The 15,534-nt window shown below is 41.5% G+C and overlaps 1 protein-coding gene across 6 annotated transcripts in view; it reads left to right on the top strand.

Annotated features, from left to right (window-relative positions):
- DCUN1D4 (defective in cullin neddylation 1 domain containing 4) overlaps window positions 1–15,534 on the top strand; it is a 70,968-nt gene that overhangs the window by 32,748 nt on the left and 22,686 nt on the right. For 3 of the 6 annotated variants that reach the window (XM_043906796.1, XM_043906795.1, XM_043906800.1), the window contains 3 exons: window positions 2,761–2,852; window positions 10,492–10,562; window positions 15,039–15,130. In XM_043906796.1, the coding sequence (XP_043762731.1) occupies window positions 2,761–2,852; window positions 10,492–10,562; window positions 15,039–15,130 (255 nt within the window). Of the gene's footprint in view, window positions 1–34; window positions 72–2,760; window positions 2,853–10,491; window positions 10,563–15,038; window positions 15,131–15,534 lie in introns of all 6 variants that reach the window. The other 3 variants (XM_043906799.1, XM_043906798.1, XM_043906801.1) reach the window with 2 other exon arrangements.

Genomic DNA, 15,534 nt, shown 5'->3' with positions numbered 1-15,534 from the left:
AAACTGGTGTAGAGTTTCTTTCTTTCCTTTTAAGGGCTTGCTGTCTGTGCCCGTTGAGGACCTCAGGATTGGTATGTATCTGTTCTTTAAGAGGGTTTCGCTACCTGCAACAGGAGCAGGATTCCCGTAGCTGCTTTTGCAAGGACCTGGGCCACGTGGCTGAAGGGAGCTGCCTGTCCCCCAGTGTTCTGAGCCTGCCTGGAATATTAGCTGAGCTGACATTCCTTCTCTGAAGAGTGAGGATTTGTTAGGAGCCATGAAAACAAGACTGTTGAGACCACTTCTCTTTCAGACAAGTGACCTGCTAATTTCGGTAACTCCCGCGGTCTGTTAGATTGGCTTATTTTAGGCATCTTTACTGTTTCAGCCAGATTTTAATGGCCACTTTTGTTCTTTTTTAAACAATGAACAGACATCATAGTTTTAATCTTTTCTGCCTTTTCCTATCTTCCTCCATTCTGGCTCTGTAGGTCATTTCACTTCACTGATGTGGCCTGAATTGCCATATTGATAATCAGAGGGATCAGTTGAGATCTTTCTGCTTCTTTCTCATTGTGATGTTTCATATACTACAAGTCTTACAGGGTTAGAGAGATGGACTCTGAGAGCATGAAAATCGTGTCACTGTTCCTATCTCAAATGAGTGGAAAGTATTTGAAAAAACTGTAGCTGTGATTTAGAAGATAATCACCAACACAGTTTAGACCAGTGATTCAGCTTTATGAAACCAAGCTCCTTGACCATTTGGTGGTACAGATATGATTATCAAGGAATTGTTAAATTCTGATTATCACATAGCATGACTGTATGTATCACTTACTATTTTTTCACTGGGGTCTAAATTCTTCTAGTGTGATAAAGCCAGTTTAAAGTCTGTACAAGGCTGAATTTTCTTCACTAATTCAACCAGAACAGTATATCTCAACAATCTGAATGTAGAAACAGATAATGAGAACTGAACAGTCTAATATAAAGCCATATTTTTAAAGCATTTGCAAAAATGTAAAATAATGCCCCTCTTCTTATTTTTAAAACTAGAATTATTTTTCATTAAAATACAGTGTTTTAATACACACAAAAAAAACTGGTAGTTGAGTTGCAGAAAGGTGTGAGGTACTCTCATTGATAGCATTTCATTGGTCACCCAGGGCATGGGGAGCTAATTCTATAGCTGGATGATTTAGTTGAGTTTCATTCTTGGTCTTTTTTGGAAAATTTTTATTTACATACCACAATGTGTACAGTTTTAAGTGTACCACTCAGTAATTTTTACTGAGTTTGAGTTTTGCAACCATCACTACAAACCAGTTTAGCTCTCACCCCAGTTGGATCCTTGATGCCCGCTTACAGTCAGTCTGCCCTTATTCTCAGCCCCAGGGAACCACAGATTCACTTTCTGTGCCTTCGTATATGCCTTTTCTGAACATTTCACGTAAATGAACCTTTATGTGAAATGCTTTTTTTTTTGCTTGGCATAGTTCTTTTGAGGTTCTTCCATGTAGTAGCATATATTATTTATTTTTTTCTGAGTGTTATTCCAGTGTCCTTTTTTATGTAGAATATTGTCAAGTAATTCAGACATTACAGTGTCTTATATAGGTCTCCAGTTAATTGACCAGTTACAGACTTTGAGCTGAGAAAAAAATGTCCAAACCCAGGACTAGAGCAAATCTGTTTGAACCCCTGGCCAGTATCCACCTTTGTTTCCAGGCGGTATGTCTGCTTTTTATAGAGGAAATACAAAACTAGTGGTTTGTGGTTTCAGTATCTTAGCACCCTATAACATATTTTGGGGTTTTTTGGGTATGAAAACCCAGAATCTCTAATTAGCAGTATATACAGATATCCTGGTGAAAGTCTCGATCATGAATAAATGCTCACTTCAAAAGAATTATGTATGATACTATATGTTACGTAAGTAAAAGCTGTATTCATAAATGTTCATATATAAATAAGGGATAAAACTTATAACTTTTCTGTTGAAATCACTGTTTGTAGTGATGCTGATCCTTTTCCCCTCCCCAAGTAGGGACTGTCTTGCTCCTCAGCCCCATGCCGCCGTGAGATAAGGAATTCCTGACGAGGGTCACAGCAGGACAGGAGGAGGCCCTGTGCTTGCTGGCTCAGTTCTCCAGCTCCCGCACTGGTTCCACAGCCTGGGACACGCCAGGAGCAGGGCAGGAGCCAGGGTTGCTCTGTATTTCTTTTTCCTGAGGTTTTGTCCCCTGGAGGCTTGTTCATAATTTGATATTTCTTTTCATTTGCTTAACAAGTTCCTTGGAGGTCTCTACTATTGCCAGGTTCTTCCTTAGACTGTGCTCTATGCCCAGCCTGACTCAGATGACATGGGCATCAGGAGAACTTAATTCAGGAACACGATTGAATTCTAGGGTCTTGAGTTGAAGAAAACACCAGCGACATTTCTTCCTGCATCTCACTATTGTTCTGTATTGGTTCTGGCTAGAGAGGTAGGAAGGTGTATATAAGATACTTGTTCAGTTCAGTTTTTACTAGCTATTTGTGCACCGGAGAAAAACCTGTATTAAGAGCTTACTGTTTAATTCTATACTAGGTGTGACTGTGTTTAAAACTATAGTTATTAAAGGTGATGCTTCCAGATGCAAGAAGTGGAGTGTTCTAAATGTATGTGAAATACCTATTGACTAGGTATCTGATTGGGTAATAAAATAAAAACTATTTGTTACTTAAAAAAACTCAGTATCTTTAAATAACTTCTAAAACTCCTTTCTCAATTTCTAGCATGTATAGAAAATATGATTCAACTAGAATAAAGACTGAAGAAGAAGCCTTTTCAAGTAAGAGGTGCTTAGAATGGTTCTATGAATATGCAGGTAGGTAATCATATCACCTAAGGCTGAGCCTCATAAAAATGCAGAGTACTTTAGAGGAAACTAAAGAATTTAAAAAAGTGCTTTTTAAATTTGGGGTGTGTGTCTGTGTGTATGTGTGTCTTCCTGTTTTCGAGAGGGAGCACAGTTAAACAAATCACCAAAGGTTCTATTTATAGCCAGCAGCTAAGCCAAAGAACTCGGAACACTAGAGGGAACTGAAAAGATGAAATGTACTTGGGAGAAATACTTTGGATTGCTAGGAAACCTGTTGAGAATGCTGGTAATGGGTGGCTGCTTGGTTCATGCGTCCAAGTTAAAATAGGCGTTGTTGCTTTGTACCTTTGTGTAGTGCAGTGGAATTTCTTATATTGTGTCTCTGTTTTGAAAGATCATTTGGCAGACAGTGTTGGTTTTGTCATTTCAAATATCTTAAAACCAATCCCATTTTTGCAGTTTATTATAACCAGTTGAATAATATTGAAATAAAAGGTTTGTTTTTGTGGCTGTGTATGGTGTGAAAAAAAGGGGAAAAGAAAAACTTTCAGACAAGTTTTGAACTGAAGGCTATTTTGCTTTTCCTCTTCCCCACCAAATTTCTATCCCAGCGTATGCACTTGACAGGTCCAGTGACCTTCAAACCGATTTTTTCAGTATCAGTCTCTACCCCCAATCAGGTCTATGTGTTGCCTGTTGTCTAATTTGAAGAAAAAAAAAAATGAGCAGATCACACATGTGATCACACATGTGATCTAACAATCCACTATACCCTTACCCCCACTTAAAAACCACTGCTACCTGCGGGAGAAAAGACAGCTAACTCACAGTGGTCTCTTGCCTGGAGTGTTTTTCTCCAGTTTTCCATTCGACAAACACATGGTGCATCTCTTAGCTTAATTAGCTTAATAGCCTTTGTACTCGTACAGGAAGGACATTGCTCATAACTGGTTTCCATGCCCTTTTCTTGGGTATCAGAATGAGAATTCTTCCTGAGGCCAGTGTTTTCCTCCCGCCCCACCCTTTTCTGATAAAAGTCTTGCCCTCTTTGGCCACAGAGATTGTTCCTGGGGCTTGCAGGTAACCCAGGTCAGGACCATCAGATAAAATGTCCTGGGGTTTTCAGATTGAAACTGGAAGAAGAGCCTCTTTCTCTTCTGGTGGTAGACTTGAACGGATGTGATCCTGATTTCCTGTAGTCTTTTGGATTTTTGTGAGCTACCCCAGTGTCTTTCTAATGAATTCTCTTTCATCACTTGAACTGATTTGAGCTGGGTTTTATTTGCAGGAATGGACACACAGTGTAAACACTTACATAGTATTAGAATTTGTCTGTTTCTCACGTTTACATCTTGAAAGCATGACTCTCTTGAAGACAGTTTGTTCCTAGTGAAAGTAGTCGGCACGTTTCCTGGTGTTCAGTACTTGGGTCTGAGTGATGGAGCATTTTCTCGTGTTCCTGTCACTTTGATTATGAAAATCTCTTGCTTTCTTATATTGGTTCACATTTATTGTAATGACATGTATTATAAGAAGGAAAGTTTAAACAGAAAAAGTACACTTAATCCCACCACCATCACACAGCCGTTTTGATACTGTTGTGTCCTCCTGTATAAGCAAATATAAATTTTTCCATAGTGAAAGCCACACTTCTGTTTGCCTTTAAAAGGAAACACAGTACAATTTTTCCTTCTTGATTGCTCTTCTCTGGTTCAAAAAGGTGACATTTGGGATAAAGATTAAGCCGCATTCTTTAGGTTCCTTGAGACCCCTGCCAGGTCGTTCATTGTGGGGTTCATTACTGCAAGAAGTTTCTGTGGTGTGGCTCTCCCTCTTTTTATACCCCCCTCCTTTTTTGGTATCTCATCAGGAAAATGACTTGAAATTGGGAATAACTAAAAGCCCCACCTGGCACCTTCTTTCATTTTTTAATACCCCAACCACATGAGTAAAAACTGTAGTTCAGTGTCATTCAGGAAAAACTCACGGTGAGGGGCCGCAGGAAGGTTGACGGGCTGCGCTGCGGGCTAGCCTGGGGGCAGAGAGTGAGGCTGCGGGCCCGTGCCTGGATGAGGGTCCCCCTGTGGGTGGTGGTGTTCCCTGGGAGACAGCCGCCCGCCTCGGGGTGACTCCCTGCCCGGAACAGAGTGGCGTGCGGGGCGGTAGGGGCTTTGGCGGTGCAGCCCCGTGACACCGCTGGGCCTTTCTTCTCCCCAGAGCTCTCAGCTCCACCTCTGGCCCTGACCTCTGCCCTCTGCCCTCTGCCCTCCGCCCTCCCTTGGCCTGAGCCTAGCCCTCCTTTGCACCTCTTAGGATACAGCCTCTTGCCTTTTAAAATCCCTGTCAACTTAGTTTCTGACTCTCAGAGATTTGATAAAGGAAACTCCCTCGGCTGCGGCTCTTGTCCTGTTCTCTGGTTATAGGTTTACTCACTTTGGTGCTGTGGTACTCTAGTCCTCTGACTTTAGAAAGGGTTGCTGAGGGCAAGATTGGGGGAGTGTCTTATTTAGACCTCTGTCTGAAGCTGGAATCTCATTTCTTTTTCATTAAAATAACCAGCTATACATAAATAATTTAATAGCTTTCACCTTCTGAAGTATTATATCTAAGAGTAAGAGGTGAGAGCAGGTACCCAAGTGCCAACATTTAAGTCACACTGAAGCTCACACATGTGGGTTGTAAAAGTTCTGCAAGTCCTGACTGTAGGCTCTTCATCTCTACTTTGAATTAGGTTCTGTAGCAGAGCTGTGTTTTGGTTTACCAAAGTGAGGTTAGGGATCAGGAGCAGTGGGCTGTCGGTGAAGGAGACAGTGTGGCCCTGTTTGCCCCAGTGATGCAGTGTGGTGTGATTATGGAAACTGTACCATGATGGTCTTGGGCCCTCATGAAGAAGTTAAATATATTTAGTTAGGAGCCCCTGCTTAAAATGGCAGTGAAAGTGGGAGGACCGCTCTCTTCTAGATTATTGTCAGTATATCTACCTTCTAAATGTACCTCTAGTATCATATCACTAGGGCATTCCATAGCTTTTAGACCATCTCCCTCAAACCTGCTTTTAATCCACTTTGTGTTAGCCAGTGGCCTGTTTGTTAGATTGTTGTTTAGTTGCTAAGTCATGTCTGATTCTTCTGTGATCCCACGAACTGTACCCCTCCAGGCTCCTCTGTCCATGGGATTTCCCAGGCAAGAATACTCGAATGTGTTGCCATTTCCTCCTCCAGGGGATCTTTCCAACCCAGGGACGGAACCTGCATCTTCTGCATTGCAGGAGGACTCTTTACTGCTGAGCCACCTGGGAAGTCCTTTTGTTAGATTAAAATTGCTCCGTTCTACAGATAAATGATAAGTCTAGTGTCGGTACACCCATAAGCCCAGTGAACAATGTGATTACAAATAGATCTGAATGTGTGCATGGCAATGATAGTGAGGAGAAAGGAGAAGTTATTGTAGATAACAGGATTATGGGTAGCCTTTAAGTAATGTTGACTGATAAGCTCTATTTTAATTTTTTTAGGATAAAATATTAAAGTAATATCAGTCATGCTATTGGAAACCATGCTGTTAAAAACCTTGTTTTTTTATAAAATACACAGATGCAAGTGTATATAAGTAATATGACAATAGCATTGCATAAAATGTGAAAAAAAAGAAAAAAGCATGGGAAACTTAATGTCACCACTGCCCAGTGTAACTCAGCAAAGCTCTGAGGGCCTGCTGCATGCCAGGCTGTGGGGTGAGTGTGGACGGCCGGAGTGCTGCGCCTGGAGCTCATTTTGTTGTGTGATAAACAGACCAGTGGAGACGCGCCATCACTGTGATGAGCATTGACAGGGAGGGGAGGTGGGCTTGGAGGGGGTGTGAGTGGGGCAGCCAGCTGGGAGACCCCCAGGCCCTGTGCCCAGGCAGGGAAACGGCAGGTGGCTTGCCAGGCTCAGGAATAGGTAGCAGAGAAAGAGGCTTTTTTTAGATCACAAAATATAGAAACCAAAGACAAAATTTTTTTAAGATTGTAAAGTGCTTTTTTTCCCCTCAGCTTTGTGTAACCACCTCCCAATGAGTCCTTTCAGTAGATACTAAAAACTCATCTGTTCCTACAAATGGAACCTCTTAGCAGGCTAGAAATAGATGGATACTTCCATCGGATATCATTGCTCTTTAATCTCAGCTCAGATACTTTACAGTAGTGGAATGATAAGGGCTATGAAACATGGAGTTCACACACAGTGGCCTACGGTGGAGTAGTGAACAGAATATCGGCTGGGTGTTTTTACAGGAAGATCACCAGATGGTAAAATAAAGCAGGGTACGGTCTGAACCGTGTGTGTGGATAAACAAGTTAAGAACCCCATCTCACTATATATTTGCACGTACATAAATACATAGCAGAATGGTCCAAGAGAATACATGCCTGCCTGGTAAGGAAGAGAGAAGGCAAGCTTTGTCTTTACTTTACTGCACTTGGACTTCTCTATTGAATGTTTCACCATATGAATGTATTCATGTATCGTTTGTGTAATGAATATGTGTGTGCACATGTAGGTATATGCACACGTGTGTGTGCTTAGTCACTCAGTTGTGTCTGACTCTTTGTGACCCCATGGACTGTTGCCCACCAGGTTCCTCTGTCCATGGGATTTTCCAGGCGAAGATATTGGAGTGGATTGCCATTTCCTCCTCCAGGGGACCTTCCCGACCCAGGGATCGAACCCGGGTCTTCTGCCTTTGCAGGCAGATCCTTTACCACTGAGACACCTGGGAAGCCCATATGCACACACAAACCCAGGTGATAAAATGCTAACTGTATTCCCGTTTGAGTCAAGAATGAGATGAGGGTGCCCATTCTCACTCTTTCTTATTTGCCATTGTTTTGGGAGGTTATTAGCTAATCCTGTTAGATAAAAAAGGGGCATAAATACAGGAAAATAAATAAATAATAAATAAATAAATACAGGAAATAAATAAATCATTCATTGAAGATGAAATGATTGTTGTGTACCTGGAGGCCAAAGAGAATTGCCTGAAAAACTTATAGAAATAAATATGTATATATTTACTGTAGCTAAAATTCTATAAAATAGCTTATTTGAGGAAGGATTTTTAAAGAAATTCTTCTGGGGTGTAGGGAAAGGTTAGAAGGAAAACTTTTGCTTTTTTGCACTTTTATTTTCAATTTTAATTGAAATTTCATATCATTGTATGTATTAATGTTGCCCAAAAAATTAAATTAAAAATTAAGTAAAGTTTTATTTGATTTTCCTGTAATAAGACAAAATTAAGGATACATTGAAAAACATGTAAAAGGAGAAAAAAGAGAAAGTCCCCAAAAAGATAACAGATTTGAATTATGTGAAAGGAAATTATTTGTGACAAAATAGCACATTTGTGATTAAAAGGCAAATAAAACAGGCAGAAAAAGTATTTGCTCTGGCTAGATTAGGTGGAAGAGCCTGAGTTTGGATTTTAAGAGAAGTCAAGGACTAGAAGAGAGAAGTGACACAGGACTGACCAGTAAGCGTGCAAGGTGGTTTTAATTGTCACCCTTTGTGAGAACAACCACCATATACTTTGTGATCTAGTTATTACTTTGCATTGAAATTACTCTTGCGCTTTATTTCCAGTCTTGGTGGGCAGGGACCATGTATTATTCCTCGTCAGCTACTTCTGCAGTGAATAGCTCCAGGATGTGCCCAGTTGATAACATTTGAATAAAACAGGCATTTAGATGGATTCTGCTGATCTTGGCAGCTTGGTACATCTGAAGGCTGTGAAAGATTGTAGAGTGATTTTTGTATTCTGATATCCATCCATTCATTCAATAAAATTTATGGAGCAACTACTTCATGCCAAGGTAGTAGGTTGAGGTTATAAGAATAAATAGCTCTTACTCTGTTGGAATTTAGAAGGAAAGGTAGATGAGCTGGGACTCGATGCAGATGTGGGAAAAGTATTCCTAGCATTGCATGGGGACTGCCTGGCCCGGCCTCCATCGGTGGGAGTGGGGACGTTGGGAGGGCTGCCTGTGTGGTCCCGCCTGCAAGATGGAAGGAGCTCGCGTGAGAAGAGGGGAGAGGGAGGTGGACTGAGCCCCAAGAGTAGTACCACATGTAGTACCGTGTAGTAGTACCACATGTCAGGGTATGTGTGCGGAGCGAACCATGGGTAGGCATTTCTGGATCCTAACTTTTATTCATTCAGCAGTATTTATTTGATTGTTTTATATCCGGGAAACTTGATTTGAAGGTGGAAAGTTATGAGGCTGAAGAGGAAGGGTGGCAATAGATCATAAAGAACCTTATTTGATATGCCAGAGACTTTGGACTTCATCCATAGATGGTAGGGAGCTTAAAATCAAAGGATTTTAAGCCAGGATGGAGTTTATGTTTGAGGTCGACCCTCCAGGTGGCTGTGTGCAGGGTGAGGCTCTGGAAATGGGGAGACCCTGAGGGTACTGCTGTGGTCATCTAAGTGAGAGAATGACGTCTGAATAGTAAGTCAGCAGTTAAGAAATATTTGGAAAGTAAAATTGGCGGGGCACTGAATCGTTGATTGGCTCTTGAGAATGTAGGAGAAGGGGGAACTGCGGGATGAGGCCTTCCGTTTCAGCTGGTAACCCGGGCTGAGACACTACGGAAGGATAATCTCAGCTACTCCAGGGAAGCCACATAAAACAGAGACGGGCTATGTCTACTGGATGTGGTGATTAGAGCTGATTGGTGGCCTTGGCAAGGGGAGTTTCCATGGAGGGAGAGGAACAGAAAACAGTTGCCGTGGTTGAAGAATGAGTGGGGATGCAATAGAGCTGTGATGTATGGACATTGCTTTCAGGAAGAGAGAGCTAACGTGGAGTGTGAAGAAAGGACTATTGCCTTGTGTAGAACAAAAAAAAGACTGCTTGATTTTTTTTTTTTTTTCTGTGTAAAAGAAACAATTATATTACTTCCCAGTTAATTTTATAAAGAATATTAGGTGGTTTTTTACTGTGTTTCCAAAATTTATTTTATGTGTTGAAATTATTATCAAAATAAGAATAGAGATTTATAAGCTACTTTAAAGAATAGAAATTGAATAGCTGTAACCTTTAACCTGTAATCTTTCGGAGAAGGCAGTGGCACCCCACTCCAGTACTCTTGCCTGGAAAATCCTGTGGATGGAGGAACCTGGTAGGCTGCAGTCCATGGGGTCGCTAAGAGTTGGACACGACTAAGTGACTTCTTTCACTTTTCACTTTAACTCACTGGAGAAGGAAATGGCAACCCACTCCAGTGTTCTTGCCTGGAGAATCCCAGAGATGGGGGAGCCTGGTGGGCTGACGTCTATGGGGTCGCACAGAGTCGGACGCGACTGAAGTGACTTAGCAGCAGCAGCCTTATCTTTAAATATCAATTATGTGTACATCATTTGTAGGTTGAAGGACTCGGCCATAAATTGATGTAAATGATTGTGCAAAGCAGAGTCCTTTAAAGATAGAACTTAAATTCCAGAATATTTTTCAACTTATACTTGGTAATTTCTTCCTTCAGAAAGGGTTTATGGTCCTTAGGTGTTATATGATCTTAATAATAAGTATTTTAACAGTATAATGCTACAGTAGTGATTATATCTGTACATGGTTAGATTTACTTTGTATAAATTGCATTTCACACAGGTACTGATGATGTCGTAGGTCCTGAAGGCATGGAGAAATTCTGTGAAGACATTGGTGTTGAGCCAGAAAATGTAAGTCTAACTTACTAATTTGGGCAAATCAGTTGATCTGATTTGGTCTCTCAACAAATAATGCAACAGTAAAGAAGTAAGGATATGTTAGTTTTTATGAGGCAGTCTAAGAAATAAGTTCCATTCTGAATTGGTTTGTAAAGCAGAACTTTTTTTGCAGTTGATGGGGTGTAACTACAGTTAGTCATTTTTTTTTCTCATTTAATTTTGTAATTTCTTAATTTCACTAATCAAGTAACTAAAGTAGACATTTAAAAAGTGGTGTGCGCATGTGTACCTCCGATGACAGATAACTAGGGGACTGATGGCATTGTGTATCTTTGTCCTCCTCTGTGTTGTTCCAGCCTAATGTAGAGTTTGTCCAGGACTTTGAATAATTAATTATTTATAAGAGTTTTGAATAGGTTGTAATTATCAAGGATTTTTCACAGCTCCTTTACTTCCAGTTGAATTTAGCTTGGAAAGTGATTGATTTTTAGTGTAAAAACCCTAAGTATTTCCCTTAAAAAATTCAATTAGAAGTTTTGTACATGCTTAATTATTTTTGCCTAATTCTTATCATCATGTTATTATTGAATATCTTTCCTATTCCCACATCTGTCTTACTGTAAAATGAAAAATTATACAAATGCCCTGGCTCGTTAGCTATACAGTTTAATATTACAGCCCCCAGTTTAGCAAGTGCTTCTTACATCTTCAGTGAATTTATACTCTGGTAGTGCTCCCAAGGGATCATCCCTTTCATCAGAGCAAGCATTGGTAAAATAACCTGGTGCCCATGCCGATATGTCATGCTCCTGGAGATTTCACCAAGAAATTTTATTAAAAATTTTTTGTTACCATTTCTATGCCTACATCTTCCCCACTTCCTCCCAGTAACACTTTAAATTTTCTAAAGAGCCTTTGGACTGATTTTTGCCTTGTATTTTTAATTTTAATGTGATCTAGTTCAGGTTGTTGTTCATTTGCCAAGTCGTGTCCAACTCTTTGCAACACCATGGACGGCAACATGCCAGGCTTCCCTGTCCTTTGCTATCGCCTGGAGTTGGCTCAGATTCATGTCTGTTGGCTCAGTGATGCTCTCTAGACATCACATCCGCTGCTGCCCTCTTCTCCTTTTGCTGCCAGTCTTTCCCAGCATCAGGGTCTTTTCCAGTGAGTCAGCTCTTTGCATCATGGGGCCAAAGTATTGGAGTTTCAGTCCTTCCAATGAATATTCAGGGTTGATTTCCTTTAGGATTGACTGGTTTGATCTTGTAGTCCAAGGGACTCTCAAGAGTCTTCTCCAGCACCACAATTCGAAGGCATCAGTTCTTTGGTGCTCAGCCTTCTTTATGGTCCAGCTCACATCCATACATGACTGCTGGAAAAACCATAGCTTTGTCTATTCAGAACTTTGTTAGCAAAGTGATGTCTTTGCTTTTTAATGTATTCTAGGTTTGTCATAGCTTTCCGTCCTATGAGCAAACGTCTTAATTTCATGGCTACAGTCACCGTCCACAGTGATTTTGGAGCCTAAGGAAGTAAAATTTGTCATTGCTTTCATTTTTCCCTCATCTGTTTGCCATGGAGTGATGGGACTGGATACCATGATCTTAATTTTTTGAATGTTGAGTTTTAAGCCATCTTTCTGGGTCAGATGTCTTAATACATTATTCAGATTGGTGCAAAGGTCTGGGGACAGCTGGGTCAGTAGTGTTTTGCTTAATCTGGTCCATAGCCAGAAAAGAACATAGACAGAAAAGAACATTTCACTGACTTTAAGAAGGAAGTTTTCTGACAGGGAATGGGCTAAGGTTGACAAGTGTTTTCTGGAGGGCAGTGTAAGAGGGGCGAGAGTGAGCTGGCTCTGAGAGGAGTCCCGTTTCTACCCAGGGAGCAGCAGTCGGCATGTAATTGGGGGTGGACGCAGGGCCCGATGGTGGGGAGATGGGGCGGTGTCAGGCCGCAGGTGTCAGGGATTGAGTGGGCGTCTGCTCTCCGGGGAGGAAGGCCTGTTGTGTGGGGGAGTGCCACAGCTGCTTCTGAGCAGAAAAGTGGCAAGGCCCCGTGCTTTAAAGTGGCTCACCCCAGATACCAGCGTGTGTGTCGGTCGCTCAGTCCTGTCCGACTCTGTGGCCCCATGGACTGCAGCCCGCCAGGCTCCTGTGTCCATGGAAGTCTCCAGGCAAGAATACTGGAGTGGGTTGCCATTTCCTACTCTAGAGGATCTTTGCAGCCCAGGTATCGAACCCTAATCTCCTGCATTAGCAGGTGGATTCTTTCACCACTAGTGCCACCTGGGAAGCCCCCAAATACCAGTACTCAATAAAAAATAGTTGCTATTATTATCTTTTTTGGTAATTATGAGTCTTTGGTTCTCCATTTCTGTAGGAATAGAAATAATCTTGAAATGTTGAATCACATAGAAGACCAAAAGACCCAATTCAGACTGTTATTCTAAAGTATTTATTACTGTATTTCAGTTTAAGATGCCACTAATAGAAATTTTATTATTTTATTCATCACTTAAAGGGAAAAATGTTAAGTAAATCTGATAAGCCATAAGCTATGGATGCATCCCAGTTTTAAAGAAATTGTTTGAAAAACAGACACTGAAATAGTTTTTTAAAGGCTTATCTGTATTGATAAGTGAGCACTTTAAAGCATTTAAAACCCTCGCCCCGCCTGATATTTATAGCTCATGAAATGTAAGCAGGCTTGTAAAATTCAGGTCGGCTTTCATTCACTGAGGTAACACTGAAGTGCTTTAGTTAGCTTCTTATTGGCTGTCCTGGGGAAAGGTCTGTTTTGTGTAAAGAAATTCCCATTGTAATGCCTGCTTTGGCTGTTTGACCACATTACATGCATACTGTGTGTGTGTGTGTTCCTTTGCCATGACTGTTTTTTATTTTCTTAACTCAACAAGTGTTTGTGTGGAGTACTTAATCTTTCTAACAGAGGACTGAGTACAGACTCTGTCTGAGAACATAGCAGTGTGAATTAGAAAGTGTGTACGCCACACCTTCTTGTTTGTGGACGCTGAGGTTGCTTCCATGTCTTGGCTTGCCTCATGCTTTATGTTATATCACCCTGCTTTCCTCTCACTGTCACCACCATCTGACCCAGTTGGGCACCATCTGACCCAGGTAGCAGTGTAATGGGGCAGTTCTTCAGGTGTAAAGAAATGAGAGTACCTGCCAAATGCCACGTTTGCTTGTCCCCAGCCAACTGTATTATAGAAATATGTATTTTCTGCCCATTGCCCTTTTTTTTATTACAACAGATAGACATACAGCCGTTCAGGGTATGTGTGGTCTCCAGCTGAGAACTTGAGTTCCCTTCTCTATGAGTGACTGTCCAGAGATTGCCAGCCTTGCAGAGTGGCAGGCTGGTCCTAGGAAGGCCCCGTCCCACTTCTTCACCTCTCCAGGAATGGCATGCTTTGTTTTTAAGTTGCTCCTCATCTTGTCCTGGGTCTTGAAGTAGATGAGGTGGGAGGGCTTCCTGTTCTCTCCCCAATCTAGACGGCCTCAGCTCTGTCCTTGTGTAAGAACCCCAGAGAGCTTGCAGCTGGAGGCATCTTCAAAATGTAATTTTGTCTTCTATACCTTCAGGTATTTATTAAACTCAACCATAACTATCTCGGTGCCACCCTTTTCTCTAAAACATCTAAGTGAAGAAGTGATGATCAGTGCCACAAACCGGTTGTCACCGTTGCTCACATCAGCAGAGTTTCAGAAGAGCCACTCACAGCAAGGAAGGTGCCCACTGAGAGGTGCCCGAGGGCAGTCTGTCCAGCCTGTGCGTGTTGCAGGCGCAGCGCCATAGGCGTGGAGTGTTGGGCTGCATTAAAGTCATCTCCCCCCTTTTAGAGCTGAATTTACAAACATGATGTCCACTGTCTGTCCCACCACCTACCTTTTGGGTTTTAACACTCTGTTCTGCACATGTCTCTTCATTTTCACTTAAATATTGGAAACTGTTCCATATTTGTGTTGATGGCTCCGCTTCATTTGTCTCAATAGTGACATCGTTTTCCTTTGTGTAGAATGTGTTTAGCAAAGGTGTATTAAGTCGTCCCTTACTGGTAGGCATTTGGTTGTTCTCAGTTTTTTACTACCACAAATGGTCCTGTAGTAAGTCTTGATGCCTGTTCAGCTTTGTGTACATGTGCAGGTGTAGCTGTGAGATAACCTCCATGGGTGGAACTGCTGGTTCCAGTTTCGATACTGCGGAGCCTCTTTGGAGAGGTTAATCCCTTTATACTTTCACCATCAGGCATCAACAGAAGTCATGTTTGTCCAAACCCTTGTCAGCAGACTGAATTATCAAACTTCTAGATGTTTGCCAAACTAGAACTCATTTTCGAGTTACCCTGTTCATATTTCAGTGACTAAACTACTGTGAACATTTGGTGTGATGTTAATGTATTTAATTGCTGAGGTCTGTTCTCCTGATTTGATTGGTCTTTCTGCTTTGTTTTGTTTTAAACAGGTAGTTATGCTTGTCCTAGCTTGGAAATTGGATGCACAAAATATGGGTTATTTTACTCTACAGGAATGGTTAAAAGGAATGACTTCTCTACAGTAAGTCCCAAGGCTGCCCTGGGATGGGGGTGGGAGTGGGGGGGTCCTTGCTCTCCCCTGGCTGACTGCCTCCCTCTGGGACCTCATCTGGGTTGGGTGACTGGAGGAAAGCCTGGGGATCTGGGCAGGCTTCACCTGTGGTCACAGGTGTGAAGACCAAGCCCCTTTTTCATATGTGGAGGAGGGCTATATGGATAAATTTTAGCAATTGAGGTTTTTATATAATGTACACTGTTTATTTTAGTATTCTTCTAGAGCAGTTCAATAGAAATGGATCATCCTTTTGTCATATATGTGAGCCACATATATAATTTAAAATTTTCTAATAGCCACATTAAAAAAAGGAAAAAGAAACAGGTAAAATTTGTCTTAATGTATTTTACTTAGCCCAGAATATCCAAAAT

This window comes from Cervus elaphus, chromosome 6, assembly GCF_910594005.1.
Source record: "Cervus elaphus chromosome 6, mCerEla1.1, whole genome shotgun sequence".
In the NCBI taxonomy this organism is placed as follows: domain Eukaryota; kingdom Metazoa; phylum Chordata; class Mammalia; order Artiodactyla; family Cervidae; genus Cervus; species Cervus elaphus.
Note: the sequence above shows the minus strand (reverse complement) of the source record. Positions and strands in the feature narration are given on the sequence as shown.